The sequence below is a fragment of the Syzygium oleosum genome, unplaced genomic scaffold (genome assembly GCF_021117445.2).
Source record: "Syzygium oleosum isolate NSW1041296 unplaced genomic scaffold, Sole_v2.1 Sole_v2.11, whole genome shotgun sequence".
Lineage (NCBI taxonomy): Eukaryota > Viridiplantae > Streptophyta > Magnoliopsida > Myrtales > Myrtaceae > Syzygium > Syzygium oleosum.
This window is the reverse complement of record NW_026607495.1, coordinates 5020446-5043808: the sequence shown is the minus strand read 5'-3', so window position 1 is coordinate 5043808 and position 23363 is coordinate 5020446. Positions and strand designations below refer to the sequence as shown.

Sequence of the window (23363 nt, the reverse complement as noted above, 5' to 3'; positions counted from 1 at the left end):
TTTATTTGTACTTGATCAATGACGTGACAAACTTGTTCTTCATGATTGATGTGAATAATTTGCCAGGCTTTCACACTTTGATAAACCTGACAGCAGTTGGCCTTCAAAGGTCTTTGTGGAAATGCGATTACTAGCTTGGTGCACGGTTTGCATAAGTTGAAAAGTCCAATTACATAAAATGTCTTGGACCGTTTCCCCTTTTCCCATTAGCTAAGGCAAAAGTGACTCAGAAACGGGCCACCCTTTGACTCAGAAAGTCTGTTAGGTATGTGGTATGTGGTTACCAGCAAATCTTCATTAATTATTGTTTCCTGCTCTCTTCTTTTCAACAAACACCGATTTTCAGCAAACTTGGTTTTTTATTCTCCTCCTGCTTATTCGATTTGCAAGCATGAAAGAATAATAGATGGATATTCTTCGTTTTTCCGTACTGTATTTCATTTCAATCAGTATGTTTGCACTAGAAGTATGCAAGTCAGTTGATGTGTTAAGCTTATCTGAGCTAATTCGCGATGGTGATACTCTAGTGTCCACAGGAGAAAAGTTTCAGCTGGGATTCTTCAGCCCTGGAAACTCCAGCAACAGATACCTCGCAATATGGTACCACGAGATCCCGGATAAGACCATTGTTTGGGTGGCAAATAGAGATAATCCGGTAAATGGTTCGTCAGGGGTTCTGAGGATAGGAAACAAAGGGAAACTAGTCCTTGTTGACCAAGCAGAAAGAGTCTTGTGGTCGTCGAATAACATGAATACTTCTTCGCAAAGCATAGTTGCTCAGCTCCAGGATTCTGGAAACCTCGTTTTGAAAGATGACAGCGAAAATGTCTCCGGAAACTATCTTTGGCAGAGTTTCGATAACCCCTCTGACACAATATTGCCAGGCATGAAGCTCGGGTGGGACCTGAGAACGGGGTTGGACCGGCACATGACATCCTGGAAGAGTGCAGAGGATCCCTCAACTGGAGACTTCACCTATGGTGTCGATCTTGGAGGAAACATTCCCCAACAAGTCCTCCGTAAGGGACATGCCAAGTACTTCCGAAGTGGGCCTTGGAATGGAATACAGTTCAACGGGGTTCCACTTACTCGCAATTTGATATTCATCCCCAAGTTCGTCGACAATTCTCAGGATGTCTACTACACGTTCGATGCTTTCAATGAATCCACCATCACAAGGATGGTATTAAGTGCTACAGGGAACTACCAACGGTATCTGTGGAACGAGAAAATGCAGGAGTGGACCCTGAACCATATGTTGCCGTATGACGCCTGTGATGTCTATGGGTATTGCGGGCCCAATACCATGTGCATGGTCGGAGATCCTCAAACATGTAGCTGCATGACCGGATATAAACCTAAGTCACAGGCAGAGTTGGATACACTTGTGTGGTCTAGTGGGTGTGTCAGTAAGAACCCATTTGATTGTTCTAGAGGAGAAGGGTTTAAAAGGCTCAAGGGAGTGAAAATGCCTGATTTGTTGCAGTTCACGACGAACACTAGCATGAGCCTTAAGGAATGTGAATTAGAGTGCTTCAAGAACTGCTCTTGCAGGACCTACGCGAACATAGACGCCACGGGAGGTGGAAAAGGCTGTTTCCAATGGTTTGGAGATCTTGTTGACGTCAGAAAACTCACCGAATACACGAATCAAGATCTTTTTATTCGTGTTTCAGCCTCAGACCTCAGTAGTACGTATAACTTTGTTTTATTCTTCTTCCCGGACACACGATAATCCTATTCATCATTCATCTTGATGACCTTTAGCCTCTCTCAATGTTCTCAGATTCGGCGAATTCCAAGTGGAAAGAATGGGTGGCAGTGGCAATTTCCTCTGCATTTGTCATGCTATTAGTTGTTCTTTACATCTGCAATTTTTGGAAGAGGAAAAAAAGTGCTCAAGGTACTCCATTTCCATCGGTTGAGTTGAGCTCTTGCTCTGCAGGAATTATGGCTCTGACTAGAACTTGCTTTCAGAACCTCAATTACAATTCTTGGTTCTCTTTTTTCGTATTTTGGGGTCAAGTAATGGCAATACTCCATTTATTACTATCAGTTTTCTTTACATGAGGGTGGACAATCAATAATGAAAGTAGATAGCATACAGTAAAGAATCTTATATGTTCTCATCATGTCCAATGAATTTTTGATCTATCGATACATGTAAAGTTCATCTACTTAGGCCTCATCGCTAACACCTATATCTCAGTCAATACATGCAACAACTGTTCGTTGCTTGCATGTAACTTAGTCATTTATTCTAGGGAGAAAAGAATATGTTCTGATGAAAGTTCAACGGTCAACAGGGATACAATTCGACCTTCAAGCTGAAGATGACAATGGCTTACAGCTTCCGATCTTCGATATGGACACCATCTTACGAGCAACTAACAACTTTTGTGATTCAAATAAGTTAGGAGAAGGAGGTTTTGGCCCCGTATAAAGGTAGAGTTTATTCTACAATTTCATATGTCGTACAAAAGAACAGTGCTGTTCATTCATGCAATTTCATTTGTCTTGTCCTGTATCACTCGGGTTAAACTATGCAATTCACTTGTCAGGGTCAGCTGTCAAATGGACAAGCAATAGCAGTCAAGAGATTGTCAGAGGACTCTAGGCAAGGTCTTAATGAATTCAAGAATGAGGTCATGTTGATTGCGAAGCTTCAGCACCGAAATCTTGTCAAGCTTCTGGGGTGTTGCATTGAAGAAGAGAGGATGCTAATCTATGAATACATGCCTAATGGAAGCCTAGACACTTCCATATTTGGTTTGCTTTGATCGATACCTTCTCCGATTTGAATCTGAATCAATGTGCAATTTCATCCAAATTACTGATTAGAAAAAGAATTGAATCAGGTAAAACAAGGGAAAATTCACTAGCATGGAGAAGGCGATTCGACATTATCATAGGAATCGTGAGGGGACTCCTTTATCTGCATCAAGACTCAAGATTGAGAATCATACATAGGGATCTCAAAGCAAGCAATGTGTTGCTCGACAGTGAGATGAATCCTAAAATATCGGATTTTGGGGTGGCTAGAGTCTTCGGCAGAGATCTGTCCCTAGCGAAAACAAAGAGAATAGTCGGCACTTAGTAAGTAGTGAGAAGGATATTCATGGGCTTACACATTCATATTCAAAATCCTATTTTAGTTATGCATATTGTTTTGCCTGCAGTGGTTACATGGCACCAGAATACGCAGTAGACGGGCTTTTCTCGACAAAATCAGATGTTTTTAGCTTTGGAGTACTATTGCTGGAGATAATATGCGGAAAGAAGAATAGAGAGTTCAATCATCCGGACCACTCCTTCAATCTTGTCGGACATGTGCGACATCTCTCTAAGAAGTCAAAATTTTAATATATAGCAATACTTCTGTTGGATATGGCCTAAAAATTCACTTTTTTTTTGTCAGGCCTGGAAGTTGTGGCTTGAGGGGAAAGTGAGCGACTTCATAGATCCACAACTTTCGGATTCTTTCGATCTGTCAGAAGTTGTTAAATGCATTCAAATCGGGCTATTATGCATGCAACGGCGTCCTGACGATAGACCGAATATATCATCTGTGCTTCCGATGTTGGACAGTGAGAGCGCTTCGCTGCCACAGCCCAAGCAGCCCGGTTTCTAAATTGAGAGGAGCTCTGAAAACACAGACATTGAGATGAGTCAAAGAGACTGTAACTCGAATGAGATTACCATTACATTATTAGAAGGTAGATAGATTGCCAAGCATGTGTTGTCTCTTGCTTCTGCTGAGTTTTTCCATTGTGAGATAGCAATTATTCACTAATGGAGAGATGTTCAAAGTTCACTAGATGTACCTAATCATGGAAGAAATCGAAAAGGTGAAGTTTAATGTTGGTCCGGTTCCTCCACTTGCTAAAGCAGATTGGTGAAAAAGACATTTTGTAGCTAGGAAAGCAGTAATTAACAGCCGCCTCCAGCCCAAACTCTGAGCATATACTGTGTTGGTAACATCAATTTCAATATCATGTGTTGCTTATAGCAGTGACAGAAAAAAATCTTAATAAATGAAATACTCGATTATGTTCATAGCAAATGATGTTACAATCAATCATACAATATGTAAGTCTCGAAAAAATTATGACTTCTTGCACTTTCTTAGCTTAATATCCTATCGTTGCATGCTTATACGTATGGATCTAATCACCAGGCTAGGCATTTCCAATGATTAGTGAAGTTCCCCATACTTCGACCGGGTGAAGAACCAGGTTGAAGCATCCGTTTATAGTCCCTTATTGTCACTCTGCAATTGTATCAGAATACCATGGACATGTCGAAAAAAATTCTGTTAGAATCGAACTTCGTTATGCTTGTACACATTCGATGGTTGATTCCCTGCACATGTTATCGACATGGGCATGGTCCCCTTTCAGTAGGCCAAGCTGCTCTTGCCCGAGGCTGAATACTTAGACTGTCATCCTATGATCAGTATTTTACTAGACATTATAGGAACATAATTGGTATTCCGCACTGTCAAGCACCATCAACCTTATACAATATGTTGAGAACAATGCCATCCTCGGTGTACATCGGACTATGCGTGCATCCCATTCGTTTTGCTATGGACTACCATGTTCTTCCCGTTATTCCACATGAATGTGCATGTGCTCTTCCGCTAGATAAAACGGATAAAAGTTACGGACTATTGAGAATTAGTTGGGAGAGGAGAGAAATACTAAGATAATATCAGTTGAAGGAATGAGATAGAGAGAGAGATGATGGACAATTTAGGCTGATTTCGTTGACCAAAAGTTCTACAATCTCATCACCAATTTCAGGGCCGTGTGTTCTTCTCCTATACAATATCTTATCTTCAAGAATAGGAGACTGTGACTAAGAAAGAGGGCCAAGAGCTTCGGATACATGTCATAACCTGAGAGTGACACAACACGCTAAACAATTACTAAAGTTATAATCGTCAACACTGACCCCATATCTGTGCTTGTCATGAAGCTGACTCATTGGACACTTCAAGAAGGCAAAGTCTGCGGCCAATTCACTCTTGTGAGGTCAAATGACCAATGGCGAGTCAAGTACGGCACCCATAATCGTCCAGGATAGGACCACAGTCTCGAATGGGCAACGGTCGATCCACGTGAATCGGGTCTGTATCACCGGTGAAAAAATATGATGTGGAGGACACAGAATTTTGCGTCCCATAATTTTTGCGTTCCTGTGAGATTATTTCTTTTCCTTTTTACATCTTAATCACTTGGCACCCTTTGTTTTCAGAACTCCAATATGTTCCGTTAGTGTCACGCCCCGGTCCTATCCACCAAGCCTCCAACGCGTAACTTCCCTTCTTAGGTCATTCAATTGTGACGTCCCAGAAAGTGTCGCTGACTTATCGTATTATCTAACAAGTAAGCACATGCGGAAACGAAATCCAAATCACTCGGCCAACAACAACAACCAAACAACAACAACAGAGATAGCAAGGGAAACACATTCACAAAAGCATACTTCATATATATACATTAATGACCCATATCGGAAGTAAGGATAAATACACACCCACTATACGGGCCCTTTTTCCGATTACATCACAAAAAGGAGAGGGGGTCGGGGTCTACTTAGCTCCTCTATCTACAAGGGCTACCTTAAAAAGAACATGGCTTCCTCCACATTCGAACATGCTATAGCTCGGGTTCGGGGTCGTAATCCGGATCCGACTCCGGATCACTAACGATACCATCGGGGACGTCTGACGTCACAGGGTCCCACGGAATTGCACCCAGCGCACACGAGAGTCCGTCAAAGCCCCGGAGAGATCCCCAACGCTCTCCCTTGAAACAAAAATACCATGCTTTAAAACGATGAGGAACCAAGTTGGTAAGCCCGTCGTCGACCCAAACGGTCTTCGTATACTCTTCGTATGTCGTATCCATCCCCGGTGCTATGTACTCAACCACCTCTACGTCTTGGTCTACTGAGACACCAAAACGTACAATCCGAGTATCTATACTAGGGGCCTGAAAAATGTGAAGCAACAACACATAAGCAAAACTCAATAAGTAGAACCTCTAAACCTCGAGTAGGATGATACCTTGCCTCGGAAATACGAACGGTAGCCTCAACCTCTTCGCATGCCAAAACACAATCAAATAGTCACATGTGGATAATTACCTCCCGCCGGCACATACTATTAACACAAATAATCACACTGAAGCCTCACTTCTAATTGGCATGCGACAATTGCACATAGTAATCAAGAACACTTCATATCACATAATCCTGCACAATGCATCCACACGTGTTCTGTCACGCCCCGTATCCTACGAAGCATGAACATCCGCGTATAGGTCGAAATGTGGTGCAACGCTCCCAGGAAGCATTGCCGACCCAACGCCCAATCAGAGATCAAACACATACGGAAGCAACGTATATAAATAAATATATACACCCATACAATTTATCGCATGAGACTAAGGATAGCCAAGCAATAAACAACGATCAACGCAGAAAATATGTACATACTGATATCACTATTTTAAAACTCTTTTTACAGTGCTCCCAACAACTCAAATAAAACACCAACTCCTAGGAATAACCAAACAGCCACTTCTCCGATCTGCTCCGTCTCCACAGGGGTGCACGCTCAACGACCGCTGGATGAAATGCAGCATCCCAAAAAGTGGTGGTGTCCTCGGCATCCTACGGCTGGGGGTCTGAAAATGTTTCGGTTTACACAACCGTGAGACGAATCTCAGCGAGTACAAACCACTAATCCTAAACTAGGCTAACGTGCAATCTCCTGACCGACAGCACAAAACAACATAACCAACCAATTTATAAATAAACTCCGACCTAGGCCCTCTGACCCAGATCTCTTACCTGGCTGACCCTGTAGGTTATTGACAATCATGATTTAAATCAAGTCACATACGTGAGCACTCAGTTCACGCGTACGTCAAACGTATGCTCATACTTAATAATGGTAATTACGCGTGTCAATCACCGAGTCCCGCACACCCGCAAACCGGCCCATGCATTCTTATGTATGCAATGCTATCGTCACACCATACTCATGCCTTGGCTCACTAGCCCACACTGGCACCTTGGCACTTGCTCAATTTATCATTTATTACGACCCGCGTAAAACGCATTAGGTCTCTTCATTTAATCACAACACTTCGTGGCCCGCGTTAAAACGCATCAACTGGCCCAGTGTCTCTAGCCCGCGTCAAAACGCATCAGGCGCAACACCGATCTCCTCACGAACCAGAGCCCGCGTAAAACGCATCAGGTTGGTCGTCTTCCGGACGTACCGGGCATCGTCCCGCGTAAAACGCATTAGGACGGTACACCCCGCGTAACACGCATCAGGGCGAAATTGTGATCACACATACACACAATCAATTATTATCTGCACCCCGCGTACCACGCTTCAGGGCATTTAGGTGATCACATGCTCATGGCAGGCACGCATTCTCGCACAATTCATCACACGCCTCGTTCCCGGCATTCACTATGCGTGCCATGAAATGCAAAACAATGCAACATGAGCATCAGCACAATTCAAGCATTCAGTTAATTTCATGCCGCAACAATCGTTCACTGGCCAATTAATACCATGCGGCTCAATTCCACAATGTGCAATTCAATAATCCAATCAAGCCATCATATGGCCAATCACACTCCGCACAAGTCGGCCACGCAGATCACGCGACATGGCATTACTCAATTTCCCAAGCAATTGGGTACGTAAATCAACCAGTCAATCAACCCGGGCATACCCAGCAATCCAATCACATAATCCCCGATTAATCTGTGCTAGTCCATTAATTATTTCTAATAATCCCACTAAATTCCTTAGACTTAATTTCCAACGATCGATCCTCAATCCAGTCCGAATTACACACTGGTACTACCTAATCCAGTCCAGACTACACCGATAATACTTAAGCCAACATGCCGAACACAATCATTCACCAAATCAACGAATTCAACGCATCCTTGGCACATTCAATATATTTCCACTTTGGTTCAACGAATCCCACATTCATTCGCACGTTCATTCCAAGGTAGTTCAATGCGTTAAAGGCCCGCCCTGGGCAAATCCATCTCAATAGTTGTTCTCACCACTTCGGGGTCATTCAATAGGATTTATACACGTCCTAATCATCCCCTAAAAATGCCTAAATTCTTGTCATTAGTCCATTATTCTTAGAATATTCAACTTGGGCACAAATTAGGCATTTTCGGTACTGAATGAACAGTACCAGGAAAAATTAACATTTAGGCACTAAACCACCTTTAAACCCTCTCATTAAGGCCTAATCACCTACCCCAAACATCCAACCACCAAATACATATAATTAAGCCTCAAATGAGCTGAATTAACACTTGAATTATCTAATTTCAAGCCTTGAATCATTGAATTCAATTAGTGCAAAACTTAGACAAATATGCACATTTTCGGTACTTTGTGAACAGTACCAGAACAGGGGCTGTTTTGAACACTAATCCACACTTAAATAACCTCATTAAGCCCTAATGACCTATCATAATCATCCTACACCCAAATAAACATCATTAGGTCCTAAATGAGCTTAATTAACCCCTAATTACCCCCTAAGAACACAATTAGACTAATTAAGGGTTTAGGGGTTTATACTCGCCTATTAGCGACTGGACGACGGAACGGGCGGTCGATCACCGACGCACGGTAAGGATCGACGCGGCGTTCGGTGCAAGCCGGTCACAGGCGACGACGGAAACGACGATCCGCGGCTGATTCTTGCTTCGGCTCGTGGCGGAACAGGGGCGTGGTGGCTGAATGATGAGAGGGAGGTCCAAGGGTGCTTGTGGCGACGGCTGGTGGGCGGCCGGCTCTCGGATGGTACTGTTCCGCGTGAACAGTGCACCGAGAAAATGCGAGCGGACCTAATCGAGAACAAGAAACGGAGAAGAAGAAAGAAATTCTCGGGGGATTTGGCCGAATAAACTGAGAGGAGAGAGAGAGGGTCTGGTCAAAGTGAGTCAATAAGGTGTGGGTGGAATCCAAGTGTCAAGATCTAGGCCAATTGGACAATTTTGCCCTTGATCCAATGGCCAAGATTAATCCATATCCAATTATTTAGGGGTAAAATGGTCATTTGCCACTAACCCAAGGCTGACCAGACCTGGATTAACTCTAACCAACCTTGGTTAATCCCAAAATTAAATCCAAAATTCGGAATTGGCCAAATTAGCCCTAGGGGCATTTTCGTAATTTTTCGATCCCGAACCGAAATTCCAATTTTCGCACATACGTATTCCATATGTGCGTGGCCAACATAATATGGCGTCTGATCTGCGAAATTCATTCTTTAAGCCCTCGAAAACTGACTGCGAAGTTTTGAGAATAAAATAATATTATTTTTCCAATTTTTGTCAAAATTCCAATTTTTGTCCATAACGACTCCCGGTATGCGTGGCCACCCAAAAATGGCATCGGCCTCGAAAAATAACCTCGCTTGGCCTCGGAAATGGACATCGAGGTCCCCAGGGGCAAAATTGTAATTTTCCCCAATTTCTGTCGAAATTTCCGTTTTCATCCGTACTAGTCCCAAACATGTGTGGCCACTCTAAAATGACGTCCATCTTGCAAAATAGTCGTAATTACCCTTGAAATTTTGATATCGAAGTTCGGGCTCAATATTGCGATCAAAATAACTCGTTTCGAAGTCTTAGGGCCTCTCACTAACGGGCGGCTGTTTAGGTGTTACGCGTATCGACCTAAGATTGTCCGAGTCATGATGGCCTCGAATTTCGAGAGAACGAGAGGAACTATCACTCGCACCGGGGGTTGCGATCGTTTGGATTAAAATCGGGGTTCGTTAGTCAGGCGTACTTTCGGTCGTGCGGAATCACCCGCGAACCGATCGTGCGTCGCTGACTATATCAACCCGTCATTCTCCTAAGATCGGCCTATATTGGCTCAAAATATTCCCGCGACGTTTCTCGAACTCGGCGCTCAATCGCGATCGGGTCCTCGGTCCACGTACATGTTCCTATTTAGCCTTTCCCATTTGGTTAGTATCCCGTGATTGATCAAGTCCGGGCGAGACTTACTAAAATCAAACGAGAATTAATGCACACTTTATTGGTCCCGGTAACGGGTCAAAATTCAGGATGTTACATGTTCCGATTATTACGACTGCTCAGGGCCACGACCGACACTCGCGTTGGTGGTCATCCGGCGTAACCGGGCATCGTCCCACTACATCGGGCACTGTAATGTCTCGACCTCACTCGAAGACAGCATTCAATTAAGAGTATCGTTCCGAACTCTATCGCGAATGGCAACCGAAATCCATCGGGCATCCGAAATCCATGAGGCATCGTCCCCTGCAATCATACAAGTATGAAACCATTTATGTGATCACGCAAGCATATCAAGCACTCAAGCCAATTATTGTCTTTCACTTAGGCCAATGCAAGAGTGTTTCATGCTCACACGATTAGAATATTTAAAATCCCGCACACATAATGATGCACTAAAATCGGAACCATTTCATGAGCAAACCATACGAAATTAATATATGGGCTTCCTCTTCCTAAAACAAGCAAAACCAAGCAAGACAAACATAGCATCACCCAACAATGGTTCCAATTAACCTTCCATAACCACATAATCCATCCATAACCATTTTTAACCAATGATAGCCACACACATGATAGAACAAGCTCAAACAAGACTAAACCTAAGTCCAAAATGCGTAGAATAACGTCCTATCCACGGATTAGAAGAACTACTTATGGACAAGACGGACGAATGGCGACGGCGAACGAACGGCGAACGGTGAAGATGGTGGTGAATGGCGATGGTCGGCACGATGGTGGCGAACGGCTTGGCGGCAAGCGGTGGTGACAAGTGGACGGCGGCATGGCGGGGTGAACAGCGCGGCGAGGGGCGTGGCATGGCGACGAGCGGCGGCATGGATGGCACGGCGCGGTGTGAGCGGTGTGGTGGCAGCGACGCGGTGGCGGACTGCGGTGAGAAGGGTGAGAGAGAGGTTTGGCAATGGGGGGTGGCCGAAGGTGAGAGGAAGAGAAATGAGAGTGAATTAGAGAAGTGAGAAGGGTTTCCCCCTTAAGAGATCTTGCAAGAAGACCCCAATAATGCACATGCATTAATGACCCAACCACCGAACCTAGCCTAGCTTCTTAATTTGCTCCAAATCAAGCAAATTTATAGACAAGAAGCCATCTTGCAAGCTTCCCCAACAAGCCTCTCCCTTAGGCAATCATGGCTAACCAAAGTAAGCTCAAGTACTTAGTTAGGGACTAATTGGGGGAACTAAACTAGAAACCAACCAAGTTGGCCTCTTCCCCGCTCTTCCCCCAAAAGTGGCGCCCAACCCTATTAAAACAAGACCAAATTTTGGTCTTTCCCCAAACTAAGCTTCTAGAAGTTGCATTAGAAGCTAAACTATAGGATAATAAACATAGAACACTAATCATGCACAAAACACATTAATGTGCAATCATCCAAAAATCAACCAAGGTTAAATATGGCAAGATGGGCTTTACCCTCTTGATTAGCGTCTAATCGAGGTCGATCAAGTCTAATAATGCATAATTAAGCGACGTCGGATTGAGAATGTCACAGTTAGAGAGCATTTAAGCTAAAGGATTGCAGGAGGAATGAACCACCCAAGAGAATTTGACGGGACAGAAAAATAAAGAGGGGAGGGCGAATTTTATTTGTACTTGATCATGGACGTGACAAACTTGTTCTTCATGATTGATGTGACTAATTTGCCAGGCTCTCACACTTTGATAAACCTGACGGTAGTTGGCCTTCAAAGGTCTCTGTGGAAATGCGATTACTAGTTTGGTGCGTGGTTCGAATAAATTGAAAAGTTCAATTACATAAAATGTCTTGGACCGTTTCACCCTTCCCCATTAGCTAAGGCAATAGTGACTCAGAAATGGGCCCTCCTCAGACTCGGAAAGTCTGTTAGGTATGTGGTATGTGGCTACCAGCAAATCTTCATCAATTTATTGGATCGTGGAACCAACACATCATGAGGAACTTGTCCTGCTCTCTTCATTTCAACAAAAACCGGGTTTTTAGCAGACTCAATTTTTTATTCTCCTCCTGCTAAATCTTTTTGCAAGCACGAAAGACTAATAGATGGATATTCTTCGTTTTTCCATACCGTATTTCATTTCAATTTGTATGTTCGCACTGGAAGTATGCAAGTCAGTTGATGTGTTAAGCTCATCTGAGCCAATTCGCGATGGTGAAACTCTAGTGTCGGCAGGAGAAAAGTTTCAGCTAGGGTTCTTCCGCCCTAGAAACTCCAGCAACAGATACCTCGCAATATGGTACCACGACATCCCAGATAAGACCATTGTTTGGGTGGCAAATAGAGATAATCCGGTGAATGGTCCGTCAGGGGTTCTGAGGATAGGAAACGAAGGGAAACTAGTCCTTGTTGACCAAGCAGAAAGAGTCTTGTGGTCGTCGAATAACATGAATACTTCTTCGCAAAGCATAGTTGCTCAGCTCCTGGATTCTGGAAACCTTGTTTTGAAAGATGACAGCGAAAATGTCTCCAGAAACTATCTTTGGCAGAGTTTCGATAACCCCTCTGACACATTATTGGCAGGCATGAAGCTCGGGCGGGACCTGAGAACAGGGTTGGACCGGCACATGACATCCTGGAAGAGCGCAGAGGATCCCTCAACTGGAGACTTCACCCATGGTGTCGATCTTGGAGGAATAATTCCCCAACTAGTCCTCCGTAAGGGACATGCCAAGTACTTCCGAACTGGGCCTTGGAATGGAATACAGTTCAGTGGGGTTTGGATTAATCCTAATTTGATATTCATCCCCAAGTTCGTCGACAATTCTCAGGAGGTCTACTACACGTTCAACGCTTTCAATGAATCCACAATCACGAGGTTTGTCTTAAACAGTTTTGGGAACCTCCACAGGTACATGTGGAATGAGAAAACTCAGGAGTGGACGCTGATCTATATGTTTCCGCATGACACCTGTGATGTCTATGCGAGTTGTGGACCCAATAGCATGTGCACGATCAGCAATCCACAAATTTGTAGCTGCATGATTGGGTATCAACCGAAGTCTCAGGCAGAGTGGGATACGCTTGTGAGGACTAGCGGGTGTGTCAGTAAGAACCCATTTAATTGTTCTAAAGGAGATGGGTTTAAGAGGCTCAAAGGTGTGAAAATTCCTGATTTGTTGCAGTTCACGATGAATACTAGCATGACCCTGAAGGAATGTGAATTAGAGTGCTTCAAGAACTGCTCTTGCAGGGCCTACGCAAACCTAGACGCCACCGGAGATGCAAAAGGCTGTCTCCTATGGTTTGGAGATCTCATTGATGTCAGAAAACTCATCGAATATGCAAATCAAGATCTTTTTATTCGTGTTTCAGCCTCAGACCTGGGTAGGACGTGTAACTTTGTTTTATTCTTCTTCCTTCACACACGATAATCCTATTCATCATTCATCTTGATGACCTTTACCCTCTCTCAATGTTCTCAGATTCGGCGAATTCCAAGTGGAAAGTATGGGTGGCGGTGGCAATTTCCTCTGCAATTGTCATGCTTTTAGTGATGCTTTACATCTGCATTTTTTGGAAGAGGAAAAAAAGTGCTCAAGGTACTCCATTTCCATCGGTTGAGTTGAGCTCTTGCTCTATAGGAATTATGGCTCTGACTAGAACTTGCTTTCAGAACCTCAATTACAATTCTTGGTTCTCTTTTTTCGTATTTTGGCGTCAAGTAATGGCAATACTCCATTTATTACTATCAGTTTTCTTTACATGAGGGTGGACAATCAATAATGAAAGTTGATAGCATACAGTACAGAATCTTATATGTTCTCATCATGTCAAATGAGCTTTTGAACTATTGATACATGAAAAGTTGATCGACTTAGGCCTCCTTGCTAACACCTATGTCTCAGTCGATGCATGCAACAACCGTTCGTTGCTTGCATGTAAGTTAGTCATTTATTCTAGGGAAAAAAAGAACTAGTGTTCTGATGAAAGCTCAATGGTCAACAGGGACAAGATTCGACTTTCAAGCTGAAGATGACAATAGCTTACAGCTTCCGATCTTTGATATGGTCACCATCTTACGAGCAACTAACAACTTTTGTGATTCAAATAAGTTAGGAGAAGGAGGTTTTGGCCCCGTATACAAGGTAGAGATTAGTCTACAATTTCATAATCGTACAAAAGAACAGTTCTGTTCATTCATGCAATTTCATTTGTCTTGTCCTGTGTCACTCGGGAAAAACTATGCAATTCACTTGTCAGGGTCAGCTGTCAGATGGACAAGAAATAGCAGTCAAGAGATTGTCAGAGGACTCTCGGCAAGGTCTTAATGAATTCAAGAATGAGGTAATGTTAATCGCGAAGCTTCAGCACCGAAATCTTGTCAAGCTTCTGGGGTGTTGCATTGAAGAAGAGAGGATGCTAATCTATGAATACATGCCTAATGGAAGCCTAGACAATTCCATATTTGGTTTGCTTCAATCGATACCTTTTCCGATTTGAATCCGATTCAATGTGCAATTTCATCCAAATTACTGATTAGAAAAAGAATTGAATCAGGTAAAACAAGGGAAAATTCTCTAGTATGGAGAAGGCGATTCGATATTATCATAGGAATTGTGAGGGGACTCCTTTATCTTCATCAAGATTCGAGATTAAGAATCATACATAGGGATCTCAAAGCAAGCAATGTGTTGCTCGACAGTGAGATGAATCCTAAAATATCGGATTTTGGGGCGGCTAGAGTTTTTGGCGGAGATGTGTCACAGGCAAAAACAAAGAGGATAGTCGGCACTTAGTAAGTAGTGAGAATTTTTTCATGGGCTTACACATTCATATTCAAAAACCTATTCTAGTTATGCATATTGTTTTACCTGCAGTGGTTACATGGCTCCTGAATACGCAATAGACGGGCTTTTCTCGACAAAATCAGATGTTTTTAGCTTTGGAGTACTATTGCTTGAGATAATATGCGGAAAGAAGAATAGAGAGTTCAATCATCCGGACCACAGCTTCAATCTTGTCGGACATGTGCGACATCGTTCTAAGAAGTCAAATTCTCAAAATATAGGAATACTTTGGTTGGATAGGGCCTAAAAATTCTCCTTTTTTTTGTCAGGCTTGGAAGTTGTGGCTTGAGGGGAAAGTGAGCGACTTCATAGATTCACAACTTCCGGATTCTTTCAATCTGTCACAAGTTGTTAAATGCATTCAAATCGGGCTATTATGCGTGCAACGGTGTCCTGACGATAGACCGAATATGTCATATGTGCTTCTGATGTTGGACAGTGAGAGCGCTTTGCTGCCACAGCCCAAGCACCCTGGTTTCTACATTGAGAGGAGCACTGAAAACACAGACGTTGAAATGAGTCGAAGAGATTGTAACTCGAATGTGATTACCATGACATTATTAGAAGCTAGATAGATTGCCAAGCATGTGTAGTCTCTTCCTTCTGCTGAGTTTTTCCATTGTGAGATGGCAATGCATCACTAATCGAGAGATGTTCAAAGTTCACTAGATGTACCTAATTATGGGAGAAACTGAAAAGGTGAAGTTTAACGATGGTGGGGCTCCTCCACCCGCCAAAGCAGATTGGTGAAAAAGACATTTTGTAGCCAGGAAAGCGGTAATTGGCAGCCGCCTCCGGCCCAAACTCTGAGCATATCCTGTGTTGGCAACATCAATTTCAATACCATGTGTTGATTATAGCAGTGATAGAAAAAGAATCTTAATATATGAAATACTTAATTATGTTCATATCAAATGATGTTACAATCAATCATAGAATATATAAGTCTCGAAAAAATTATTACTTCTTGCACTTTCTTAGCATAATATCCGATCGGTTGCATGCTTATATTTATCGATCTGATCACCAGGATAGGCAATTCCAATGATTAGTGGGGTTCCACATGCTTCAACATTGAATGAAGCATCAGGTTGAAGAATCAGGTTAGTCGCTTATTGTGGTTGTGCAGCTGTATCAGAATACCATGGACATGTTGCAAAAAATTCTGTTAGAATCGAACTTCCTCATGCTTGTACACCTTCAATGGTTAATTCCTGCACATGTTAACGACACGGGCTCGGTCACCTTTCAGTAGGCTAAGCTGCTCTTGCCCGAGGCTGAAAGCTTAGGCTGTCATCCTATGATCAGTATTTTACTAGAGGGTTAATGCCACGAAAACCGTAAAATAGTACACCTGTGACATTTTTACCCCGAACTAATTTTTTTATCACAAAAAATTCCAAACTGATACACCTGTGACAATTTTACCCCAAACTAATTTTTTGATCACTAAAAACCCCAAACTGGAACATGTGTGACTAATTTACCCTTCGTTAGTGTCCATTAAATTGGATTAATATCACGAAAAATCACAAATTGGTGAACTTGTGACAAACAGAGGGGTAAAACCCCAAACTGGTACACTCGTCAACTATTACGTGTCCTCAAACTTAACAATTTGACAATAAAATTTAATGGAAACTAACGGAAGGTAAATTTGTCATAGTTGACCAGTTTGGAGTTTTTGGTGGTCAAAAAATTAGTTCGGGATAAAACTGTTGCTAGTGTACTAGTTTGGGGTTTATGCTAGTCAAAAAATTAGTTCGGGATAAAATTATTACAGATGTACCAGTTTAGGGTTTTTTGTAGTCAAAATAATAGTTTGTGGCAAAATTTATCACATGTGTATTAATTTAGATTTTTTGTGGTATTAACCCTTTACTAGACATTGTAGGAGCATAATTGGCATTCCACACTGTCAAGCACCATCAACCTTATACAATATGTCGAGAACAATGCCATCCTCAGTGTACATCGGACTATGCGTACATCACATTCTTTTTGCTATGGAATACCTCGTTCTTCCCGTCATTCCACATGAATGTGGCATGTGCACTTCCGCTAGTTACAACGGATAAAAGTTACGGACTATTGAGAATTACCTGGGAGAGGAGAGAAATAATAAGATAATATCAGTTGAAGGAGAGAGAGAGATGGTGGACAAACTAGGCTGATTTCGTTGACCAAAAATTCAACAATCTCATCGCCAACTTCGAGATGGTGGGCAAACTAGGCTGATTTCGTTGACCAAAAATTCAACAATCTCATCGCCAACTTCGGGGCCGTGTGTTCGTCTCCTGTACAATATCTTACGGAAAATTATCAAATCAGTCATAAATCTATTGTACGGCGGTCAATTCAGTCCTAAACCTTTTAATTTTATCAATTAAGTCCTAAACCTTTCTAATTCTTGCCAATTCAGTCATTTTGGCCAATTTTGACCGCCAGCCGGCGCCGACCGTCCGGCCAACGCTGACGTAATAATTTTTTATTATTATTTTTTTTAATTTTTTAATCTTTTTTTTTCTAATTTCTTCCTCTGGCCGGTCCGGCGACCGGCGGCCAGCCAAAGGGGAGGGCCGGCGAGGTCGACCTCGCCGGCCTCGTCGCTGCTAAGGCGAGGCCGACCTCGCCGTCGCCTGGGGCACGACGGTGAGGTCGAGCCTCGCCAGATCTGGGCGAGGCTCGACCTCGCCGTCGCGACCCAGGCAACGACGAAGTCGAAGTCGGCCTCGCCTCAGCAGATCTGGGCGAGACTCGACCTCGCCAGATCTGGAAGAGGCTCAACCTCGCCGTCGCCTGGTTCACGACGGTGAGGTCGAGCCTCGCCTCGCCAGATCTGGCGAGGCTTGACCTCACCGTCGCGAACTAGGCGATGGCGAGGTTGGCCTCGCCTCAGCAGCGGCGAGGTCGGCCTCGCCTCAGCAGCGGCGAGGTCGGCCTCGCCTCAGCAGCGGCGAGGCCGGCGAGGTCGACCTCGCCGGCCCTCCCCTCTGGCCGGCCGCCGGTCGCCGGACCGGCCAGAGGAAGAAATCAGAAAAAAAAAGAAAAAAAAAGATTAAAAAATTGAAAAAAATAATAAAAAATTGCCACGTCAGCGTTGGCCGGACAGCCGGCGCCGGCCGGCCTAAATTGACCGGAAGGACTGAATTGGCAAGAATTAAAAAGGTTTAGGACTGAATTGGCAAAATTAAAAGGTTTAGGACTGAATTGGCCGCCGTACAATAGGTTTAGGACTGATTTGACAATTTTCTCCGATATCTTGTCTTCAAGAATAGGAGAATATGACCAAGAAAGAGGGCCAAAGAGCTTCTGATACATGTGATGACCTGAGAGTGACACAACACGCTACACAATTACTAAAAGTCACAATCTTCAGCACCGACCCAGTATCTGTGTCTGTCGTGAAGCTGACTCCATGGATACTTCAAGAAGGCAAAGTCTGCGGCCAATTCACTCTTGTGAGGTCAAATGACTAATGGCAAGTTAAGTGCGGCACCCACAATCGTCCAGGATAGGACCACAGACTAATCGGCAACGGTCGATCCACGAGAATTGGGTCTGTCTTGGAATTTGCGTGCACGTGCATCACACATACAGAATTTTGCGTCCCATAGTTTTTGCGTTCTTGTGAGATTATTTCTTTGCCTTTTCACATCTTAATCACTTAGCACCCTTTGTTTTCACAACTACAATATGTTCCGTCAGAGAGCATTTAAGCTAAAGGATTGCGGGAGAAATGAACCAGCCAAGAGAATTTAACGGGACAGTGAAAAATAAAGAGGGGAGGGCGAATTTTATTTGTACTTGATCAATGACGTGACAAACTTGTTCTTCATGATTGATGTGAATAATTTGCCAGGCTTTCACACTTTGATAAACCTGACAGTAGTTGGCCTTCAAAGGACTTTGTCGAAATGCGATTACTAGCTTGGTGCACGGTTCGCATAAGTTGAAAAGTCCAATTACATAAAATGTCTTGGACCTTTTCCCCCTTTCCCATTAACTAAGGCGAAAGTGACTCAGAAACGGGCCATCCTCAGACTCAGAAAGTCTGTTAGGTATGTGGTGTGTGGCTACCAGCAAATCTTGATCAATTTATTGGATCGTGGAACCAACACAACATGAGGAACTTGTCCTGCTCTCTTCATTTCAACAAACACCGGGTTTTCGGCAAACTCTATTTTTTATTCTCCTCCTGCTAATTCTATTTGCAAGCATGAAAGACTAATAGATGGATATTCTTCGTTTTTCCATACCGTATTTCATTTCAATCTGTATGTTTGCACTAGAAGTATGCAAGTCAGTTGACGCGTTAAGCTCATCTGAGCCAATTCGAGATGGCGATACCCTAGTGTCTGCAGGAGAAAAGTTTCAGCTAGGATTCTTCAGCCCTGGACACTCCAGCAACAGATACCTCGCAATATGGTACCACAACATCCCGAATAAGACCATTGTTTGGGTGGCAAATAGAGATAATCCGGTGAATGGTTCGTCAGGGGTTCTGAGGATAGGAAACGAAGGGAAACTAGTCCTTGTTGACCAAGCAGAAAGAGTCTTGTGGTCGTCGAATAACATGAATACTTCTTCGCAAAGCATAGTTGCTCAGCTCCTGGATTCTGGAAACCTTGTTTTGAAAGATGACAGCGAAAATGTCTCCGGAAACTATCTTTGGCAGAGTTTCGATAACCCCTCTGACACAACATTGCCAGGCATGAAGCTCGGGTGGGACCTGAGAACAGGGTTGGACCGGCACATGACATCCTGGAAGAGTGCAGAGGATCCCTCAACTGGAGACTTCACCTATGGTGTCGATCTTGGAGGAAACATTCCCCAACTAGTACTCCGTAAGGGACATACCAAGTACTTCCGAACTGGGCCTTGGAATGGAATTCAGTTCAGCGGGGCTCGGATTGCTCCTAATTTGATATTCATCCCCAAGTTCGTCGACAATTCTCAGGAGGTCTACTACACGTTCAATGCTTTCAATGAATCCACAATCACGAGGTTTGTATTAAACGTTTTTGGGAACCTCCAAAGGTACATGTGGAATGAGAAAACTCAGGAGTGGACCCTGATCTATATGTTTCCGCATGATGCCTGTGATGTCTATGCGAATTGTGGACCCAATAGCATGTGCACGATCAGCAATCCTCAAATTTGTAGCTGCATGATTGGGTATCAACCGAAGTCACAGGCAGAGTGGGATTCGCTTGTGTGGACTAGCGGGTGTGTCAGTAAGAACCCATTTAATTGTTCTAGAGGAGAAGGTTTTAAGAGGCTCAAAGGTGTGAAAATTCCTGATTTGTTGCAGTTCAGGATGAATACTAGCATGACCCTGAAGGAATGTGAATTAAAGTGCTTCCAGAACTGCTCTTGCAGGGCCTACGCAAACGTAGACGCCACCGGAGGTGCAAAAGGCTGTCTCCTATGGTTTGGAGATCTCATTGATGTCAGAAAACTCATCGAATATGCAAATCAAGATCTTTTTATTCGTGTTTCAGCCGCAGACCTGGGTAGTACGCATAACTTTGTTTTATTCTTCTTCCTTCACACACGATAATCCTATTCATCATTCATCTTGATGACCTTTACCCTCTCTCAATGTTCTCAGATTCGGCGAATTCCAAGTGGAAAGTATGGGTGCCAGTGGCAATTTCCTCTGCAATTGTGATGCTTTTAGTGGTGCTTTACATCTGCATTTTTTGGAAGAGGAAAAAAAGTGCTCAAGGTACTCCATTTCCATCGGTTGAGTTGGGCTCTTCCTCTATAGGAATTATGGCTCTGACTAGAACTTGCTTTCAGAACCTCAATTACAATTCTTGGTTCTCTTTTTTCGTATTTTGGCGTCAAGTAATGGTAATACTCCACTTATTACTATCAGTTTTCTTTACATGAGGGTGGACAATCAATAATGAAAGTTGATAGCATACAGTACAGAATCTTGTATGTTCTCATCATGTCAAATGAGCTTTCGATCTATTGATACATGAAAAGTTGATCGACTTAGGCCTCCTTGCTAACACCTATGTCTCAGTCGAGGCATGCAACAACCGTTCGTTGCTTGCATGTAACTTAAGTAATTTATTCTAGGGAAAAAAAGAACAAGTGTTCTGATGAAAGTTCAATGGTCAACAGGTATAAGACTGGACTTTCAAGCTGAAGATGACACTAGCTTACAGCTTCCGATCTTTGATATGGTCACCATCTTACGAGCAACTAACAACTTTTGTGATTCAAATAAGTTAGGAGAAGGAGGTTTTGGCCCCGTATACAAGGTAGAGTTTAGTCTAAAATTTCATACGTCGTACAAAAGAACAGTGCTGTTCATTCATGCAATTTCATTTGTCTTGTCCGTGTCACTCGGGAAAAACTATGCATTTCACTTGTCAGGGTCAGCTGCCAAATGGACAAGAAATAGCAGTCAAGAGATTGTCAGAGGACTCTCGGCAAGGTCTTAACGAATTCAAGAATGAGGTCATGTTAATCGCGAAGCTTCAGCACCGAAATCTTGTCAAGCTTGTGGGGTGTTGCGTTGAAGAAGAGAGGATGCTAATCTATGAATACATGCCTAATGGAAGCCTAGACACTACCATATTTGGTTTGCTTCGATTCTCCGATTTGAATCCGATTCAATTCGCAATTCCATCCAAATTACTGATTAGAAAATGAATTGAATCAGGTAAGACGGGGGAAAATTCTCTAGTATGGAGAAGGCGATTCAACATTATCATAGGAATCGTGAGGGGACTCCTTTATCTTCATCAAGATTCGAGATTGAGAATCATACATAGGGATCTCAAAGCAAGCAATGTGTTGCTCGACAGTGAGATTAATCCTAAAATATCAGATTTTGGGGTGGCTAGAGTCTTTGGTGGAGATCTGTCACAGGCAAAAACAAAGAGGATAGTCGGCACTTAGTAAGTAGTGAGAAGTATTTTCATGGGCTTACATATTCATATTCAAAATCCTATTCTAGTTATGCATATTGTTTTACTTGCAGTGGTTACATGGCACCTGAATACGCAATAGACGGGCTTTTCTCAACAAAATCAGATGTTTTTAGCTTTGGAGTACTATTGCTTGAGATAATATGCGGAAAGAAGAATAGAGAGTTCAATCATCCGGACCACAGCTTCAATCTCGTCGGACATGTGCGACATCGCTCTCGGAAGTCAAATTCTCATAATATAGCAATACTTCGGTTGGATAGGGCCTAAAAATTCTCCCTTTTTTTTTTATCAGGCCTGGAAGTTGTGGCTTGAGGGGCAAGTGAGCGACTTCATAGATCCACAGCTTCCGGATTCTTTCGATCTGTCAGAAGTTGTTAAATGCATTCAAATCGGGCTATTATGCGTGCAACGGTGTCCTGACGATAGACCGAATATGTCATCTGTGCTTCTGATGTTGGACAGTGAGAGCGCTTCGCTGCCACAGCCCAAGCAGCCTGGTTTCTACATTGAGAGGAGCTCTGAAAACACAGACATTGAAATGAGTCGAAGAGAGTGCAACTCAAATGAGATTACCACGACATTATTAGAAGGTAGATAGATTTCCAAGTATGTGTAGTCTCTTGCTTCTGCTGAGTTTTTCCATTGTGAGATAGCAATGCATCACTAACCAAGAGATGTTCGGAGTTCGCTAGATGTACCTAATCATGGAAGATATTGAAATGGTGAAGTTTAACGTTGGTACGGTTCCTCCACTAGCTGAAGCAGGTTGGTGGAGAAAGACATTTTGTAGTCAGAAAAGCAGGAATAGCAGCCACCCCAGCCCAAACTCTGAGCATATACTGTGTTGGCCACATCAATTTCAATACTGTCCGTTGATTATAGCAGTGATAGAAAAAGAATCTTAATAAATGATATTCGATTATGTTCATACCAAATGATGTTACAATCATACAATACAAGTCTCAAAAAAGGATATAACTTCTTGCACTTTCAGCATGATATCCTATCTGTTACATGCTTATACTTATCGATCTGATCACCAGGCTAGGCATTTCCAATGATTAGTGAAGTGTTCCCCATGCTTCGACCGTGAATGAAGCACCAGGTTGAAGCATCAGGTAATAGTTGCCTATTGTTGCTCTGCAACTGTATCAGACTACCACGGACATGTCGAAAAAAATTCAGTTAGAATTGAACTTCGTTATGCTTGTACACATTCGATGGTTGATTCCCTGCACATGTTATCGACATGGGCACGGTCGCCTTTCAGTAGGCCATGCTGCTCTTGCCCGAGGCTGAATACTTAGGCCGTCATCCATGATCAAGATTTTACTAGACATTATAGGAGCATAATCAGTATTCCATACAGTCAAGCACTATCAACTTTATACGATATTGTCGAGAACATCGGGGAGGGGTATTAGGTTGCCAAGGTTTCAGCAAAAATGTGGTTTGTAAAAGACCATGGATCCCCATCCGGTACACATGATTTATCCCGTTCTGTTTTGCAAGCA

General features: G+C 43.1%; 1 protein-coding gene and 1 pseudogene across 1 annotated transcript; both read left to right on the top strand.

Moving 5' to 3' along the window:
* Nucleotides 1-291: 291 nt before the first annotated feature.
* On the top strand, nucleotides 292-15709 carry LOC115668832 (receptor-like serine/threonine-protein kinase SD1-6; annotated as a pseudogene).
* A 3326-nt stretch (nucleotides 15710-19035) lies between these two features.
* On the top strand, nucleotides 19036-22706 carry LOC115666761 (G-type lectin S-receptor-like serine/threonine-protein kinase At4g27290). Its single transcript, XM_056315868.1, has 7 exons — nucleotides 19036-20415; nucleotides 20511-20627; nucleotides 21035-21174; nucleotides 21290-21497; nucleotides 21579-21816; nucleotides 21900-22050; nucleotides 22142-22706. The coding sequence occupies exons 1-7, from the start codon at nucleotides 19131-19133 to the stop codon at nucleotides 22445-22447; spliced, it is 2445 nt and encodes an 814-aa protein (XP_056171843.1). The 5' UTR covers nucleotides 19036-19130; the 3' UTR covers nucleotides 22448-22706.
* Nucleotides 22707-23363: the final 657 nt, after the last annotated feature.